This window comes from Labrus mixtus, chromosome 16 (assembly GCF_963584025.1).
Source record: "Labrus mixtus chromosome 16, fLabMix1.1, whole genome shotgun sequence".
NCBI classification, from domain to species: Eukaryota; Metazoa; Chordata; class Actinopteri; order Labriformes; family Labridae; genus Labrus; species Labrus mixtus.
In genome coordinates, this window is record NC_083627.1 from 17,298,184 (window position 1) to 17,317,724 (window position 19,541).

Here is a 19,541-nt window from a genome sequence, read left to right on the forward strand (position 1 = left end):
TAACTTGTCCATCCATTGTACAGTTTATTATTATTTTCTTTAAACATGGAATATTATTGCTGTTTTGACAAACATGGTATACAGTCCTATGACAGCCATGACGGATTATTACAAGGCAGCATAAAAAGGCTGAAGTCCCTCTTTTAGAACGATATCCTCCAGTCAGACACTGGTTGAAGTCATGGAAACATCCACGGATCATGATGCTGCATTGATGGAGTAATACTTGAACAGGTTTGGACCTAAAGAACAAGTCCACTTCTAAATCTGATCCTTTACTCTCCAGCGAGGTCCACATGTGATACTGACATCATCCTAACAGGTTAAAAAGTTTTTGTTTTTTTTGCATTAATGCAAGAGCAGCAGATTTAGTGAGGCACTGCAATAAAAGGCACTTTGGTAAATGCTGAGATGCAACAGAACATGATGATATGCCTCTACAGTCTACACTGATACTGTGTAAATAAAAGTCAGTATAATGTGAGGAGAAAATGTGCACCTGTGGAAAAATTTTATAAACAACAGAAAGAAAAAAAAAAAGAATTGTACAGGCTCCGCTCAGTCCTGAAAGAGGAAGCAGGAACTCCATATAAGTTCAGGTTAACATGACATCTCCTGATTCATGTTCACCAGGTCAGGACCATGGCAGACTGGTCTCAGTTCAGTTTTATACTTCCCTCTTTATGATAGATTGTGGTGGAGAGATTTGGTTAAATCCAACGGTCACCACAACACAGGGAAGTCAGAAATACTGAAGCCGGGGTCTCTGCGGGTCTCCCAGTACGTGTTGTTGCTCACCCACGTGTCGTCTTTAGACTTCCTGAAGACAAAAACAGAAAAGAAATCAGTTTTTACTACCATTTCCAAATGAATTTATACATGTCAAATGATCAATGGTTAAATCATATAATAATAAAAAAAAAAAAAAAAAAAAAGGTTTTTGTCTTCAAAATGGGCTTTGTGGAAATTATTTTGGGGTGTAACACAAAGTTCATTACGGTTAGAGCATCTGATGAGTTATATCTCACGCAATGTGACTTATGGAACTGATGTGATGTCATTGACAATAAAAACTTTTTTTGGTAAGGATGAGCACAACTGCTTTCTCCTCACATGTTCACGAGTCCGCAGACTATTACAGTCACAGACATTTTGATCAAATGAGACTCTGGGTCAGGAGGTGGAGGTGATCTCTGAACATGTGTGGACACATGTAACCGCACACAAACTGCTGTGTCTGATTGCGCACAAAGACATTCAGACAAACAAATAAGCAAACAGCCTCGTACTTGAAGAAGTGTGGCTGGTGGGTCAGGTTGTTTTCCTGCAGCACTTTCCTCCTCTCCCTCTGGAGCTGCTCGATTCGTTGTTTCTGCTCCTCAGCTTCTTCTGTGTTCCCCTCCTCCAGAAACCTGGACGGAAGAGACAAGAAGAGTGAGTGAGGAAATGAAAGAAGAGATATTCAGTTCCAACACCACCATTCATCCTACATTTTGCTGACAAAAAGTACAACTACTTTACAATACAAACTTAATACATTCATACAACAATGAAGTCCTAGTTGAGTGACCCTCTGGGATCTGTCAATCTTGGCCAGTGTTAATTGATTGAAATGTGGCATCAGATATAACACTGACATTAGAACATGTCTGTAGATAAAACAATATTAGATGTCCTCTCCTGGTTTAGGTTTTAACGTTTGGGATTTTTATGTCTTTATTTATTTGATAGACAGGATAGTCGATAGAGTTGGAAAAGTGTCATGACTTTGAAACTTTTTTTCTGCATTTCAGTTGAATAAATCCACAATATTAATGTACTTCTCTACCTAACCGTCTTTGTTCTTTCTACCAGAACTCCCTCCCTCACACTTTGCTTCTCTTTTTATGAGATATTATGTTTCCAACATGTCCCGCCCCTTAAAACCCTTTTTGTAAAGAAAGTTCGCTCTACTTCAGCAACTTTAAATCCATTCAACAACAGAGTCATCTTTACAGGCCTTCATGATATTTCACAAAACAGTAAAAAAAACAGTAACAAAGTATGAAGTCTGTAAAATGTGTTGAAATTATAAATGTGGACTGACTCGTAGAAATCACAATTTCAGACAAGAATAAAAAGTGCCAACCTCTGGTCCGGTCTAAAGCGTGTGTCTGTGGGGGGCAGAAGAAGTCTCAGGGTGGGGTCCAGCTCATTCAGCTCCACTGCGTACTGGGTGAAGCCGTAGTACTGCTCCTGGTCCACTGGCATGGGATCTTAACAAAAAGAAAGACAATTTAAAAACCGTCAGGCAAAGCCAGTTTTCTTGTGTGTTTGTAGTCTCCCGTCGTAAAAACGTCCTGTGACATTTCCAAGGACCAATCACTCACTTGTCCTCCAGATACAGGTGGCCGCAGGTGGGTCTCCTTGAAAAATGGAGTCGTGCCACTTTCCAAAAATGGAGTGCATGACTTTTCCATTTGAATCTGTGACCACGCCCTCTATCTCGTTCACCGTAGAGCTCCAGGATTTAGCCTGAAAACAAGGTAAACAAGTTAGTATATGTGAGATGGAAGGTAAATGTTACATTCAATGAGGGCAAACACATTTTACGCTTCTATAATGATGTTGTACACGTATAAAGGTTTTCTCATGCTTGTGGCTCCTTTCCTGCATGTCATCCCCCACTCTCTCTCTCTCCCTGATTTCTGACTCTATCCACTGTCCCCACACGCCCAAAAATAAATCTTAAAAAAAAAAAAAAAAAAAAAAAGAATCGAGTTCCTATATTTGTCCAGCAGATGGCAGCGATCGCAAGAAAAGTAAGATCATATATCTGAGAAGACAGCAAGACATATTGCAGCATCTTTTTACTAAAGGGCTTATTCAGCATGTCTGCTCAGGGAATGCAGACAGAGTCTCATGTTCTAACAGGAGGGAAACAAAAACAATAGCATGTTTAGAGAAAACTAGGAACAGTTTGTCTTTACAATTGACCACACAAACAAATCTGCGAAAAGAGCTCGACACATCTCATCAGAACTTAACCATTTGTTTCTGCTTTGTGATGCTGTTAAGATATATATATATGTATATATATATATAAAACATATATCTGTGTTTTCTGACCTTAACAAATGTGACTTTGCACTGGCAAACATCACTGTTGATATTCTTGATAGACATCTCTCCGTAGTGTTCTATCCAGCGCTGACCGCTCAGGATGTTATGGATGCAGGACGTCACTTTGTTCCATTCATAGTGTTCCCCGAAGCTGCAGAAATCACACATGCCTTTTTTTTTTTTCATGTTGTCTTTTTCTCCCAAATACTTACAAGCCTATACAGCGTACCCTCGCCTTCAACATTTGTGCAGATCAGAACACACACCTATGCACAATAAGGAAAGGACTTACGCAGGTAGCGTGACATGGGTGGTTCCCATGGGAACAATTTCCATGGATTTGCCCCAGAATTTATTTTTCCATCGGACGTCTAAAAAAAAAAAAAAAAAAAAACAGATCACAAAGGAAAAAGTGAGCGCTTGTGATGATGAAGATTGCCACATTCTCTCAATTTGAAATCTCTGAGGTATTATCTGGTCTCTTCAGTAAACAGTAGTATCTCTTGAAAAATCTGATCTTTATTTGTGTGCACAGAGGAAAGTCAAACAAGGCAACAACCCTACATCCACTACAGATAGCTGATAAGTTGTTTGGAACAAAATACCAGAGTTGTATGTGCCAGAGTTTACAGATAGGGTTACTTTAGTGTAACCTTCCATTAAATGATTATTTAGTGCTCTACAAACGATTACAGAGGTGTCATTAGGTTAAAAAAAGTCACATAATCTACCAATACACCAATTTCTACCTTAAAAATAATCAGCAGCAAGTAAGAAAATTTCAGAAAAAAGTATGTGGCAGCAGTGGATTCATCTCAAATTTAACTGGAGGAGAAACGGAGATCTTTATTTCCAAACAGGCTGTCTGCTGCTCACCTTGCCAAAAGCTGAAGTTCTTTGAATCAGAGTGACAAGCTGACACAGGAGGGTGATGACTCACCTAGGAAACAAGTTAAGAGACGCCAGATAAGATACACAACACTTCATCAAAAGTTGCACAACAGTACACACTGCGGCTCTGGAATTACTTATCAGTTAAAAAGTAAATGTGACATGGTGACACCATTAATTTCCTGTAAATACCAATTACTTTATTAACTCTGAGATATCAGTAAACATGCTACAAAACAAAGGATCACAGAAAAGAATGACAGGTCAGTGCATTACTAAATAGCTTTAAGGTAAAAAGAAGGATAAGTATAAACTCTACATTTTATAGTGATGCTTAAAATTACCTAAATGTAGAATCTTAATTAAACCAAGATTCCAGATAAAAGGGAATACATTTAAAAATCTGACTTCAACTACTCCACATATTAAATTACTGTATATTTCATTTGTTCTCAAGATCTCAAACATTCATCTTTAAGGTAGACTATCCTGTGAGGAGAGTGTAATCTCATGCAGTAAATCACATGTGTTGGGAATTTTGTGATCTCTACCTGTTCAGCTATAAACCTGAAGCCTTTGTCCGGCCGGTCACACTCGTACGTCTCTCCCAGGACCGGGTTAAAGGGTTTACTTCCTGCTCGGTGGTAGGAGGACGCATATGCAGATATTGCAAAAGTAGCAACATACACCTGCACAGAAAATAAGACATTGATTCCATTTGTTGAGTTCATTTGTTACATATTGTGTTTCAGATGTGATTGTGTTTACATGGGAAAACTGTATGGCTGTAGAAACCATAAATAATTTACATACATACTATTTTACTATAGTATAGTATGACTTTTTTCTATTAAATTTGGTGATACTGAGCAAGAGTAGTGTGCAGGATTTTTCTTTTCAAGTCATAGTTTGTTGCCCTACGCAGCTACCTGAAGAGACAATTGGATGTGCGAACGCCTCCTTAAAAAACTATAGTTTAGTAACAATAAGTGTACTTCAAATCCTTTGGAAATAAGGTCAAGGTATAACAACTTTCTTCTTAAGTGTTTAATAGAAGTCTAGCCACAGAGCAAATGAGGAACATCAGAGTATTATTCAACAAGCTTCCTGGTCAACACATTCCCTATCTATGCAACATGCTCTTGCTGGTTTTGTCATGCATCTATCTGTGTTTTCGTCCTCTCACCATGCGCTGGTAGGGATCATGGGTCTGGTTGGCGGTGTCCAGCAGCTCGCTGTACTCCATCTCCTCACACAGCCTCTGCAGGGTGTTGAGCGGCTCATTCAGCTGCACCGGCATGGCCACCTTGGACAGGTCCTTACCAATGTTGTTTTTCAGGATGTTCCACAGGCTCACGCTGCTGGTCGGGCTGGTAGAGGGCAGTGTGGAGCGCCGACGAGCCAAGGTCACCACACTGCTAACTGGAGGGGCGTAAAGCGTGGAGGGAAGGGTGGTAAGAGGGGAAGGCGGGAAGAAGGCAGGAAGAGTGCGTGTGAGAAGGGAGATGGAGGAGAGGTTGCTGCTTGAATGGGAATTTAACACCTGGTCTGAGAAATGTAGATTAAAGAGCAATTCTCAAAGTGACCTGCACAGGTTCTACATTTATAATCAAGAACAGGAAAATCCATGAAAATCTTGCTTTTTGGCACTGAATGAATTCATTATGTCTGTGTCTTTATATAAAACTAACACCATCTGTCATAGTGAATGAATGATGCATGCATACCGATGCATTGTCAAATAATGAATGATGAAATGTCAAGTTTGTAAACAAGTCTGGAGACTGACTGTGGTCGTGTTAAACACATTGTTAAACACATTGTCTTAACAAGTGAGTCATTACAAGGATTCCAGACATTAAACAAACATTTAATAGAGGATATTTTAGGATAGAGGTAAGGTCCTGCACACACAAAGATGGAGAAGCCCCGCCTCTTTTTGACTGTATAAAGCTCTGTGCAACTCTCTGTTTTATCAGGAGATTAATGTTTTTCTCACACAGACATACACAGACACACACAACTAGTAACTGTTTCAAGTACCAGAGTTGTGTCTCTCACTTCCTCCCTCATTGCTGTAGGTATCCATGGAAACACTGTCACTGACATCACTGATGTACGAGTCGTCGTCAGATACCTGGAGACAGAGAATGGACGATGAAAGGTCAGTGGGCGACCAGGACATAGAATCAGAAGACACACACACACACACGCACACGCACACGCACATGAATAACATACATCCCCAATTGTCTTAAATCATCAGAATAGAAAAACTCCCGCAGTGTGTACAGATGTTTGTCAAAACTATCCAGGCCCCTTCTTGATTACTTTCCCTGCACAAACATCCAATTATTAGACCTGAATTTAAGCTTTTCCACTTAATTTAGTGCTAAAAAAAATAGCCTAAAATATGTATTAATTTCAAAAAATGTTAAAATGACTTTGAATATATAAGTCCTTTAGAACACAAAAACCCCCTAAACTCTCAAATCTTATAATAAGCAGCTTTTAAAACACCATTCTAAACCCAACATCTTCTGAGTTTTGGACTTTTATTGAAATGAAAACAGTCAAATGAAAAAGTGACCCCTATGCTGGAAAAAATTCCCATCAGTTTGTCACATTTATTTATACGTACAACATAATCATCATAGCAATGCATTTGGATTCAAACACAGAGTTGAGGAAGAGAATAAAGCAGTAGAATTCTCACTTCATTCTCCGAGGAGGAAGAGGAGAGGAGGTACTCCTGAGCATCAAAAAACTCGGAGATGGACTCTGGGATTGATGCTCTGCTCTCATTGGACGTCTGGTGAACCAAAGAGTGGGATCCACTTGGACTTTCCTGATAATGAGAACAAGCGAAGTGGGTGAAACAGATCCCTGGTGAAAATGTAAAGGACATGTGTGATGTGTGATGCAGACCCATGATAATCTGAATCACAGAGACACTCACTGAGGAATAGGCGCTCTTCAGACCCATGACCTGTGCCGGCTGTGGGGCCTGCAGGGTTTGTTTCAGTCTGTCTTTTTCTGCTGCGAGGGAACTAAAGGCTGATTTCAGTGTGGCGTGGACTGGAGAGAGGCAAACAGAGACAGTACAGAGTTGTCATGGAAACTATATCTCACCACAGAAAGCAGATAAACAGAAAGCAAAGGGACTCACTGTTGTTGGCCAGCTGGCAGAAGTCCTCCTGTAAACGGGACACATCTGTAGGTGAGTCTGGGGACTCGGGACAGACTTCCTGAGTGTTCGATTCCGTGGTGGAGAGGTTCGGGTTGGAGGCGTGGAGGCGAGGAGATTGGGAGGAGATGCAGCTTGGGACCTATTAGAAAAAACAGAGGAAGGTGTCAAATTTACTGTTACCTTTTTTTGGGAAATAAATCTCTGTGCACAACATAAAACCTGTAAATGTACCTGTAGTGTGGCTTTGGTTTCTTTTCCGTTGTTTTTGGATCTCCATCTCCTTGGCCTCTTCTCCTTTTTGGGGATGTCAAAATTAGACCCCTGGGTATTGCAAAAAGACACAAAATATATATAAATATATTGATGGAGTAGTGAACAAAACTGCTTCAAGTATAACCCGATCACCAAAAATGGGTCATGCAGTTTATTACTCCAACATCAATTAAATCAGTTAGTTGATTATTTCAAGTTACTCTACTGCCTCTTCATCTAAGACCACTTATTATTTGAACAGGATGTCAGCCATAGACCATATAATAAGTGAAATGTAGCCTCAAAATGGAATCTAAACAGAATATGATGTGGAAACTGCCGTATACCTGCATTACCTGTTGTGGCCAGCAGAGGGACACTCCACTAATTGCATGCAAGAAGTACAATAGTACAAAACCAGATGAGAAAAATCCACCTTCTCTGGTGATTTATTATGTCAGGAAACACTTTCCTCTGAGTAGTTTATTTAGTAGTTACAGTAATATTTAATACAGCATAATGCTCATTTTGTAAATGATGATCCCATTAGGTTTTAACTGAAGATAAGGCAGGCTGTGCTTTAGGATGTAACTACCTGGGAACAAAGCATACCCTCCACCCTCTCATCCATATAAAGTGATTTCTGGTATCAAAATAAAAGACGGCAGAGGGGAATATGCTGAACAAACCAAATCTACCTCCATCCTTTACAACCAACACAGTCTTGAGATTTCAACACAAACAGCTTCAATAAAGCCAAAGCTTCTCTCTTCATTTTGCACAATGACCAAGTGAATCATTATCCTGTGCTTACTGGTAGTGCACTAATGGCTGGGGCTGAGTAAGTGCGATGGAGGACCTCCATACTCTTCAGCAGTAGGTTGAGTTCCAGCAGGTACGACTCACATTCTTCCAAGTCTGAGTGGAAAAAAACAAGAAGATTATTAGAACATGAAAGATCGGGTGCATGCAGGCACAGTGATAAGGGGGAGGAAAAAAATAACATAAAAGATTCACTGCAGAGAGACACACTTGAAACAAAAAAAAATGTTGACAGGCAGGGAAACAGAAAAGACATGAGACAACAAAAAAACCAACCTTTGCTGCACTTATCCATGTCCTCTGAGGAATGGAGCCAAGAATTGACCTTCGCCTGCTGGATTGACGCCTGCTTTGTCAGAGTAGCCCTCTGTTCCATAAAACAAGAACAGAATGAATGACGCACACACCAGCTAACATCACTAAATCCCTACTGCGTCGACTTTAAAAGACACAACAACAAAAAAACTCCTCTTTGTTTAAATATTTCATACAAAAGAGTGCAGGAACATCTTACTTTTCTAAGGGAGTCGTTGAGGGAGGGGGAGGATGAGGCGTGTGGGTGGAAGAGGTGCCTCTCATGGGGATACACAGCAATCTCGTTCTGCCGAAACACGCGGTGATTACGCAGCTTTGACACCCACTCCTCGAACAGCTCTGGAGACTTCACCTGGGTGGCACGGAGTCAAATTAGGAGCAGAAACTCTGACGCTGCAGAGTGTCTTTGCACAAGTGTTGATGCGCAACTCTCCGAGTAGACTCAGTATTGATTTCAACAAATCTTCAGATTGTTAAAGTCAGGGTCAGGAGTTACCTTTAAGTGATAGATGTTATCCTCAGTGTCCAGGTCGATGCACATAGCTTTCTTCTTGATTGACATGACCGAGAGGCCGACGTCGATGCGGCCATGGAGCTTCCCCTTCTTCAGCTGTAAATGAAACACTGTTTTTAAGCATGTGTCTGCATGGGTCTTAATGCCAGAGTGACAGACAGATGGTGCTGCTGAGGGAAATACCTACATCAGTGTCCCGCTTTGCATACCTCAGGATGCCTTTCTCCAACACAAAGTACCTCTGAGAAGAAGGAAATCAAACTGGGTCAACCTTTGTTCTCACACTTTTTCAGTCCTTCAAATCAAACGTTGATTGGTTACATAATAGAAGAAAAAAAAAACCCTGTTAAAAAATGTTATGTAGGCATTCTGTAGTTTTACACCAATAAAACCACTTTCCCTTGACCTTCACATTTTACAACAGCAGCAATGAAATAAGTGATCAGCAGAATGGACAATGGCCTTGAGTAGACGTAGAAAAACCTTTGAAGGTTTACTATAAAAAGAATACACTGATAAAGTACTTTGACAGTACTTGAGTACTTTTTTTTTTCCATTTAAAAAACGTTGCCAGTTTAAGAGGCAATTCACTCGTGTTGTAATGCAGAACTTTCCAGGTCTGAGCACAGTCACAGAGAAGAAGAGGGGGAGGACGATGAGTCAGGGTTACAGTATAATCAGCTGGGAATAAAAAGAATAGAAAGAAGGAAATACAGAGGACCATTGTGGTGAGGAGGAGGGGATGTAGAAATAGCTCAAGGTATTAAAAGATAGCAGGTCAGATCTGTAGCTAGACATTTGGGATGGACTTAAAGCTGGGATAGCTCAGGAACATGTACAGCATCTCTCAGATTTAAACTGCATGACTACAGTATTTCTTCAGATTTGGATATGAGTCATTTTAGAGCATTATACATCCTTTAAAAACACCTGATGAAAAAAAAGAAGCCCTAGAGTTTAAGCACCAAAGATCCAAACGTACCCCTCACAACCTTCGAAATATAGCACACAGTTGAACGTGTCTTGCTTCAGAAGCAATCAAGCTCGGGGAGAAAATAGCTCTCTGGTTCAATAAAAGGAGCAGCACTGTTCTATAATAAGACATGTTTCTGTCTGGGGGCTTTAAAAGGATTGCTGAGGCGCTCACCTTATGCCACCCCTTCATGGGCCACTTCCTTCTCTTGAGCAGGAGGCCCTCCTGTCTGTCGGGCTCCTGCATGCTGGCTGGAGCCCCCCTGAGCCCCTCGACAATCTCCCAGCTGTCCTGCAGGGACACACAGACACAGTACTGTTTGAGTTAGACAGACAGGTGAACATATTTCCCTTGAGGCATAACACAATGCAAACATAAACAGGATATTAGCATCACCACACATCCCATTCAGGTGCAATGCTGATGTGACTGCAGCGCTGGTAAATGAGAAAACTGTTTTATTGCTCTTTAAGCATTTTTTCAGTGTTTAGAGAGTTCAGTTTGCATACTCGGAACATTTTGAAATCCGGTTTATTATTCAAAAAGACAAGTACAAATAATACAAAAACAGAGAAGCGTACATAAAAACAAATGCAGAAATGCGAACAGTAGCTGTTAGCACAACAGAAGCTCTCATACTGTACATTTAAGTACCACCCTCCCACACATACCTGGTTACTGTCATGCTTCGAGGAGCCGCTGCTGTCACTGTGAGTGGGCGACAGCGACGTCATCTTTTGGCGACTTGACTGCGTTCTGTCCACCTTCCTCTCGTTCCCGTGGAAACCGCAGCAACAGAGATCACAAGAGAGCCGCTGGGAGCATCACTCTGACCTTTTGAAGGCCACGCCGCGACAGTCAGCACTGCAGAGGAGAGGTCGAAACAAATGGATGACGGAGCAGAACAAAAGCTTATTTTTATAGGAGGGCAGAAGCGGTGTGGAGGAGCGGCGGGTAAAAACGGAGAGGAATCACTTACTCACTGTGCCTCTGACTAACTGGAACGCCTAATTGAGGATGTGAAATTCCCAAAATCCAAGGAAACAACAGACATGTCGAGAATAGAAACACATGAGACGCTAATAGATCTTCATCATGTGCTCTTAATCCGCCCTTTTGTGAAACATCACATGGAGTATTCTAGATCACATGTTTAACCAAAACAAATGTAAAAGTCAGACAATGATAGTGCCATATAAGCTTTATGATAAATAACTCCAGCTCCTGCAGTCACATGTCAAAGTGTCCTAAAAAATTCAGTAAAAACTGAACCGCTAATTGCTTGTGTGAATGAGCATGATTGGATTAGTTAATACTGATGGACACATTACATAGCAGCCTCGGCTGTTAGCGTGTGAATGTGGTGTGAATAGGTAGGTGTGACCTAGAAAGACTAGAAAAGTGTCTCAATTGTATTTATCATCATAGGAACAAGACTTTCATTATAATAAAATCAAAGGTTATGATTTCAGAGGCGTATCAATCTCCATATCTACCACATATGAAAAGTCAAAACCCCCAAACAATCCACTGAGCCCATCATTTAAAAGCTGTTCATGAAAAGAGCCTCTCTGTAGTGTATATGTGATTAATAAACAAAAAATAAAGAGTGCATACAACCCATAACTCAGAATGATTGACTATATAGTGTTCTCGTATTGCGTGTTTTTTTACACAATACCTGTGTTTGCATCATTTCCCTCCTGAATCCAGAATAAATCCAAAATGCAATTTGGTGCTGAGTGAGAAAGCATTAGTGTTGTAGTCACGACCAGAGTGCTCTGAGACCGAGACAAGACAAAGACCATAAAAATCACTAAAAAAGAATCAACTTGTGCACATTGGGCGTGTCACTCTCTTAGACCGTAACACTGGGGAGGTTGCGACCGTAACCAGGGGATGAAAATCAAACTACATATTCTTTGTTCTTTAAGAAAGTAGCTTTTTCCTTCAAATCTCAATAATGAGAAATAATATCCTGTCAGTGGTGGTCTTTAACGGTTTGGGTTTAAAATCTGGAGTCTGCCCAGTCCTCGACCGAGACAGAGATCTTCAAAAATGGCCCCGAGACCAAGACCGATTTCCAGTACCACAACACTAACAAACATGAAATCATCTTTGTTATATATATTGCAATCCATTTAGTCTTTTGGGATGTGTTTAATACATATGCTCCTATTATTAAAAATGAAATTGTGATCTATTGTGCAGCCCTATTTTATATTCTCATGTTGCTTGTATCTCCAAACTGAAACCTATTTTAAATGACACAGCGTCAACTAATGCAACAACAACAACTACTGCGTACTGCAAAAGTAGAAACTGGTCGCATGAGCTTAACCACTGACTACTTTCTATTAATTGTACTTCCCCCAGTCTGAAAATGCTGTATTTCACTTTCTGAGGATTGTATGTGAATCTTGACTTCTTCCTGTGCTGTGAATCTGAATCTTAACTACAAGGCCTGTATGCTAGGCAAATCATTTCATCGTTATGGTGATATGAGGCATTTGCAATACTCAAACCACAGTGATCTCAATGTATCGCACACAAATAAAGAAAGAAAGACAAATGATTTCATGTAGCAAAGGTTTTTAACCCATGCTTATCCTGCTTAAGACCCTTTCCTTCTGGATAGAGGCCTAGGCAATAACGGCCATGCTTTCACATCGTTTTGATACAGTCAGATTAAGCTCAAGTTATCACTACTACTATGACTTTAATTGTTACCAATTTAGAATATAACAAAAAGAGATTTGGGGATTCTATTCGGATTCAGGATGGAAATGTTGCAAACAGCAGATAGACAGAATCTGTGAGTAAGAGTATACACTCTGGTATTATCTAATTACCACATTGTAATACTGACCAATATGAGGCAGTCCTCCTGTAAGCTCATGTCTTTTAAAAGGAGCTCGCTTTGCGTTCACACTATCAGATTAGAAGTGTGTGTTATTTCTTCAAAACCATCATCACGATAAGCGGGTGTCACATGAACTCACGTCTCTACAGAGATGTACTGCACATGTTTATGGCTGTACAGGGTAGAGTATAAGAACACCACATTCTCACTGGGATGTAACATTCAGTCCTTATTCATGCCACAACCTGGCTGTGTTTATCTATGTGTGGTAACGCCACTCCCTTTGTGCGCTGACACTGCCAGAAGACCTAACCAAAGTGCCTGCGTGGATTCTGTATATAGGCTACTGCACAACCTTGCCTAGTTGTATTAAAAACAATGCCTTGTTTGCTTTGTGTTAGCTGGCATGCAAATGTGTGTAAACTCTTGGAATTGTGAAGCCAACTTCATACATCCTCTGCAAACAGTTTGGTGTTTTTTGTGTGTGTTTGTTGTGTATTCTGTAGTTCCCCAAGGCCTGGCTTACAGTCAGTGCCATGCCCAGGACGTGAGTCATCAACAGGAAAGAATGTGCTCCCTGCTTCGATACCCCCTCGACACACCATAACACACAGCTAGCTCCAGTCAACACTGGGCTAAAAGCAGACTGGACGGCCCACTATACTTCACAGCTCGGGAGCACAGACTAAAAAGGACAGGCAACATATTTGAGTATAGGCTGCAGATGAGAAACTTTGGGAGCTTGAAATCAGCTCATCAAGCTGTTGTGTTTTCGCACTTTTCAGGCTGTGACATGTCTGCCGTCTTCAGCTGAAGCGTTACATGGATGTAAGTCAAGTTCAGGAATTCAGAACACGTAACCTCCTGCACATTTACATCTGTGTAAATACAACTGTATGTAGTCTAGACTCTCAATATGTGAAACATGATGATCTGGCATGTAGTGTTGGTGCTCAGGGCCTCCGTGGTAAATCTCCAGCTCTAACTGCACTCTGGGATGAATGCGACCATGATTATAAACACAATAGTTGGTGAGTAAGTGCAGCAGCATGAAGCGCCATGCACCTTACATAACACACTCAGCCCTGCCTTCCAATCCTCAGTCTCTCTTTTTTTTTTTCTTCTTCCTTTCACCCAACTTCGCAGCAACGTCTGCAACAAACTTCCTTTGAGCAAAACCTCAAAAAATGCCTCGGTACCAGTGCAAAGATTCTGTTTGAAGTGTCACTACCTCGAGCTTTGAAAGCTCTCGTGGAAGTTGCTCGTCTAGGATGCTTTCCTCCACAGATGAACTGTAAAAACTCTGTAAATGAACCTGGGAGATGTCAGTCCCCAAACCGAGTGCCCTACTTACTTACTGAGTGATTACTGTAGTATTGTACACCATGCAACGAGCCTCCTGCCCTGTAAGACTAGAAGTGCTGAGGTTTTGCATTCAGACTTACGTAATGGAAGTCAATGATTAATGGCACAACACCTTGTAAATGATCTGTTAAGATGGAAAAGGGGTCATTGTTGCAGCGTGGCCCGGGCCAGTGCCACAGAGTCACAAGGCCTAAACAAGGTAAGAGAAGGTCTAAAGGTGAAGGACGAGGCCGCTTTGTGTGTTTTTATTTCGTTTTTTTATCACTTGTCAGCATTCATGACACCAGCTGATGAGAGAGAGGAGGAGATGGAGGTGGAAAAGGATGTGTTTTGTCATATGACATTGTGATAATAGTGGTAACACTTACCGTAACACAATAAGTGCTGTGTGCTCTGACAGACGACCTATGCATGGTGAATTATTCCAACTTCTTTTTATTCTTCCCCCTAACATATTTCATCTGTGTTTTTCCTGTTGGTACGGAAGGAAAACGTACCAACTACTAACTAACTAAGGAGAACAGATATGTCCAGTCACTCTTTGCGAAAAGACTTGTTTTGATACTGATATCATGTGGGGTCTTTTATTAGCAAGTTTTCTAGGCAGTGATACAAAGACATACTTTTTTATGATGCTTGAAAAATCCCCATGTTTTACCAGAAATAATCTTTCTTCACTGATCGAGTGTATACAGTTTAAAGACATTTTGAATGTTCTGCAACTATAGACTGTCTTTGTCTGCCAATGTTATGTAACGTATGTAAAGCAGCTAGAAAGTCTTTTCAGGCTTACAACAGTGAGGTCCATCAAATGATGAAAACTTACTTACTGACAGAAAAAAACCCAAGGAGATATTAGTTTACCCTGGAAAAGTCCACCAGTGAACAGCAGTGAGCATGCAAGGCTTCAGTTTTAAGGTAGCAGTACAGGCTTAAAGCTATTTACACATATATACATTGACTTCTCTGTAGAAGTCTAATCTGTAGCCTGAGGATTGACCTTGATGTAAATACTTGCAGGAGATGAAAATAGACATTTTCTTCCACTTGTCCTTTTCATAGCAACCAAGTTTGTTTGGTATACAAAAATTACCCACAACCTTTCACATTCCCTCAAAGCTTTCGCGTGACATTCTTTAAGCAGTACATGTGTAGATCAAAATAATATGTCAGTGGATAATATCCACCAATATGACTACATCACAGGTACATCAGTATCAGTTTACATGTTTTAAAATATGTGTCAACATTTCAGTTTTTTGCAAATATAATGCAAATTAACTGCTTGAGGTTGTGCAATGAAAGTTATTTTAGTTATCCAGCTGCGTATGCTCTTATTTCCAAGAGTAGGTCACAGTACTCACAGCACTGTCTGCAGTGGATGTAGCAGAGCATGACGGCAGATCAGATAGTAGGCTGCACTATAGATCGGATGACCATTGTAATAATGCTTAATGTTCTTAAATAATACCTATCTGAAAGCGCCCTTCTGAGTATGCATTCACATTGTGTTTTGGTACATAATCTGTGCACAATTCACACAGAAATGTTATATTTTCTTGCAGCTTGGAAAAAAAAAAAAAACATCGGTTGCCTTTAATCAATATCAGTGTGTTCAGTCTTGGTGGAGCATAAGCACATAACTGTTGGTGTTTATTGACAGGAATTTCCTTTGAATTGCTCAGAAATGCTGCTATCAATCAATCCATCAACTTAAACAACAATACAACAAGTCATCGGATGCATCATTACATCCTTCTTGTGTTGGTTACCAGTACAGGAGAAATTGTGTATTCACAGAAAGCCCCGTGGCTTTTAAAAGGAAAGCAAAGCCTCATCTGCTGTTCACCAATTTCCATGACAGGATCTCGAGACGAAGAGGCTGCGGCCTCGGGAACTGTCAGACTGGCGTTTCCAGTCCGGCACGACAAACACACAGACGTTGACTTACCAGTCCGACCATCTGCTTTCAGCCCATACACATTCTTACAACAGCTGGACTGCCATCATCAACACAGCAATCCACATAGCAGTATATCCTCCCCATTACAGGCTGACTGGGACTGCAAAGAGGTCCTCACACAGATGGCACATCTGTGCCTCTACCTCCAATAAATCGTCTTCCAGTATGGCTTCACAGAATTATCCTTAAAGCTGTGCATGATCCACTGATAATCAAGCTGAGAGCCAGCATAGGATGCTTTAAATAGACCCGCATCTGTCCACATTTTCAGGCTACTTGATACATCAACATTCAACACCTAAATTAAATTTATAAAAAAAAAAATAGAGGAATAGATTTGTGGAAGCACATGGTTTTAGCAGCATTAGCACTTAACTAATCCGACCTCTGACTTCACGTCTGGCTGAGTGTGCTGTTTCTATTAATATTTTTTTGATCTCAAAGTAATTCAGTGCTGGTATTTCCTGTATGCCTGAAGAGAAAATTATGTGAGCAACAGCAAGTGATCAAAGAGCAAAAAGCAGCCCCAATCCGCCATTCAGCAGTCACTTATTTTCCTACCACTCGTGACAGAAAGAGAACAATATGAGGAGCCAGCATGCCCATGCAGTCTTGTCCAATGTTTTATTTTGAAAAGGCATGCAAAAAAGAACGCCTTTTTCCTGTGGAGACAAGGGACACTTCTGTTACTGCCCAATCCCCGGTTGCTATGGATACAAAAAGGCAACGGCAGGAATATATATTCAGTCTGTTTGTTCTTTACGTGAAATCTGGGGGCATAATACATGGGGCTATTTATAGAGCTGTGCTGTTAACAGCATGAACATGATTTTTACATGAGTGTCAGTGTTGACCTGACGGCTTGGCTTGCAGAGGGGAAAAGCACCCTTAAATTCGTGGGAAGCCAAAAGAGATCCAGGGTAGGGTAGTCTCAGGGCCGTCATTGCAGAATTAGTCAAGGCTTGCAGGGAGCGCTGTGTTAACCAGCTTTAAAGTGGGTGTTGTGTAAAGGAGAGAGTGACACAGAGACAACTCAGTGTGAGTCACATCAGCCACGCTGGATGTTTACACCCAGAATATTAAAGAAGGAATAAGAAATCAGCTGACTGACAGACTCCATTGATTGCTTCAGTGGAATTCTCTGCTGGTTTGAGAGATCACACAAATGCAGGGAGACGGGCCTGGAACAGCGCCCCCTGAAGTCAGGAGGGATTCAGTTTTCAGTGCGTTGCCCTTCAACAGGCACATAGACTGTTTGAATCACAAGGCACACCCAGTCTATGGCTGCTACTATGCTACTTGTTTTTTTATAAGAACTTAGTTAAATTGACTTATCGTTTGGTCTATAGTGTCCTTTTTTTCTTCTTCATAGAAACAGCCCAAAGATATTAAAGCCAAAGCTGAGTTCAAAATAAACCAGTTCGAAGCTGCAAATCTGCACAATCATGAAACAGGCATTTAAGCATTATGGGCATTTTTGGTTTGAAAAGCACTTCAGTGAAAACAACAAAATAAGTGCAAATTCATTTTTGGACTTTTTCTTTCATAATATTTTCTGCATTCCAGATCCTTACTTGTATACGTTTCCTCCATGATTTCCCATTTAAAAAAGTGGTTAGATGTTCATGAACCAACCTCACTGAAATACTTCAAGGCTTCAGATTTGTTTACGCACGCTCCAGCTGGCAATGTGTGTAGACTGATATACGTTCACGGTGTTTGCACAGGCAATCTGTGAATGACATAGTGATAGTGATGCCACCAACCAACACTCATGCATAACATGATCCTGTTCTAGCTAAGAGGTGCTAAGGCCAAGGGCTGAATTACAATAGCTCTTAATAATAAATAAAAAAAACACTCAAGCCCCACAAAGGCCCGAGGTTAAAGAGATCAGCGGTTGATGAACGGCTCACAGTCATCTCACACCTGTTAATGATTTATATGGGGATGCAAACAGCAAAATGCAACAACCAATGTTGTTTTCAATTCAGACAAAAGAAAAGAAGCCATTAGAATATCCCAGATACTCAAGTCATATCTTCTTTTTAAACTAATAGCCTATTACACACAGGTATTTATAATAAATACACTAATGAGGCTGAAGCTAAAACAAAATGTAGGCCCGTATTTTAGAAGTTTTAGGGCAACATAAATTTTATCAATTTTGCTTTAGAAATGACTGAAAGTATTATCAGAATTGTTTCCTATTTTGTATTTGTCAATCAATAAAGGAAATAAATAATGTCATCCTCAATGGTGTGTAGCATCTCACCTGTGCTGAACAACATAAACAACTTGACTTGTCAGCAACTATGAATGTCTCACATCACAACCCAAGCATAGCCTATGCTCTCTAAGCCATATTTGATCTTTGAAGTTAGACTATACACAATGAAACACTTAGAATGATACTTTGCCTTGCTGGGGATAGTGTGAGCGTTGAAGCAAATGCGGGTTTGGTGAAATGAAATAGTCATTGTCGGGAAAACTCCGCAAGCCGAAACCACAGGTGTCCCGTTTGAATTCACAGCCCCCAGTTTAGTTCCTGTTACCGACACAGCAATTCAAACTTGCCAGCGAAGACGAAAAATGTCTCATAGCCTATTTTCCCCATGTGGTCCCAAAGGCTGAACAGCCTCGATTAATCCCAAAACACATCATCAAACTGGTTCGCACACCAAATTCCGCACCAAATGTCACAAGGAAGTCCATTAATAATTCTATCGAAAGCGTTATTTGACTTGAGCACTGACACGGTGAGCTAAAGGGACGACAGGAGCGCTGTCAACTCTGACGCCTTTATCCAAACAGAAGCGACACAAAGCCAGCAGAACACACAGTCTAAACATCACTGGAGTAAAAGTATAAATGAAAGAACATTCTTACGGTTGTGTGGCGAAAGCTACAGCATCCTAACAGTGTTGGAGACACACTGTACCTGGCTTCAGGGCTTCTGCTCCTCGTTTCAGTACGCGAGCTTCGTGGAAGGGGCGGGGCTAACTCTGTGGGCAGGAGTGACTGACGTTCGTCTAAGCCAATCGAAATAGAGGACGCTAGGAAGGGACCGGTAGACAAGGGCTGGGCAGAAACGTTTTTGAACGGACCATTGAGTGACGTAGACGATATTGTCAAAGAATGAAAGATGCAACCAGGTGAGAGTTGAGCGGCAGACAATGGCTGGACAGTCAGGCGAGCTTCAACTGTTAAAGTTATGTAAAGTCATGGTAATAGTGCCTGCACGACTGAACGTGCTGCTGTGTGTTAATATAAGCTGGGATCACGTGCTGG

At 40.9% G+C, this 19,541-nt stretch overlaps 1 protein-coding gene across 6 annotated transcripts; it reads right to left on the bottom strand.

Moving 5' to 3' along the window:
• On the bottom strand, window positions 1-19,276 carry LOC132990781 (oxysterol-binding protein-related protein 3-like). Of its 6 annotated transcripts, none has more exons than XM_061059210.1 (22): window positions 19,140-19,276; window positions 10,731-10,923; window positions 10,234-10,350; window positions 9,274-9,327; window positions 9,069-9,182; window positions 8,772-8,924; window positions 8,534-8,624; window positions 8,250-8,353; window positions 7,415-7,504; window positions 7,163-7,322; window positions 6,953-7,071; window positions 6,710-6,841; window positions 6,037-6,130; window positions 5,180-5,415; window positions 4,545-4,682; window positions 3,979-4,042; window positions 3,395-3,473; window positions 3,109-3,253; window positions 2,370-2,514; window positions 2,129-2,255; window positions 1,290-1,412; window positions 1-820 (listed from the first exon to the last, which is right to left on the bottom strand). In XM_061059210.1, exons 2-22 carry the CDS (start codon window positions 10,791-10,793, stop codon window positions 724-726), a joined length of 2,445 nt encoding a protein of 814 aa, XP_060915193.1. In that variant the 5' UTR covers window positions 10,794-10,923; window positions 19,140-19,276; the 3' UTR covers window positions 1-723. The 6 variants fall into 6 exon arrangements, with proteins under 6 accessions (XP_060915193.1, XP_060915191.1, XP_060915190.1 ...); XM_061059208.1 differs by having other exon boundaries at window positions 10,234-10,374; XM_061059207.1 differs by having other exon boundaries at window positions 6,710-7,071.
• Window positions 19,277-19,541: the final 265 nt, after the last annotated feature.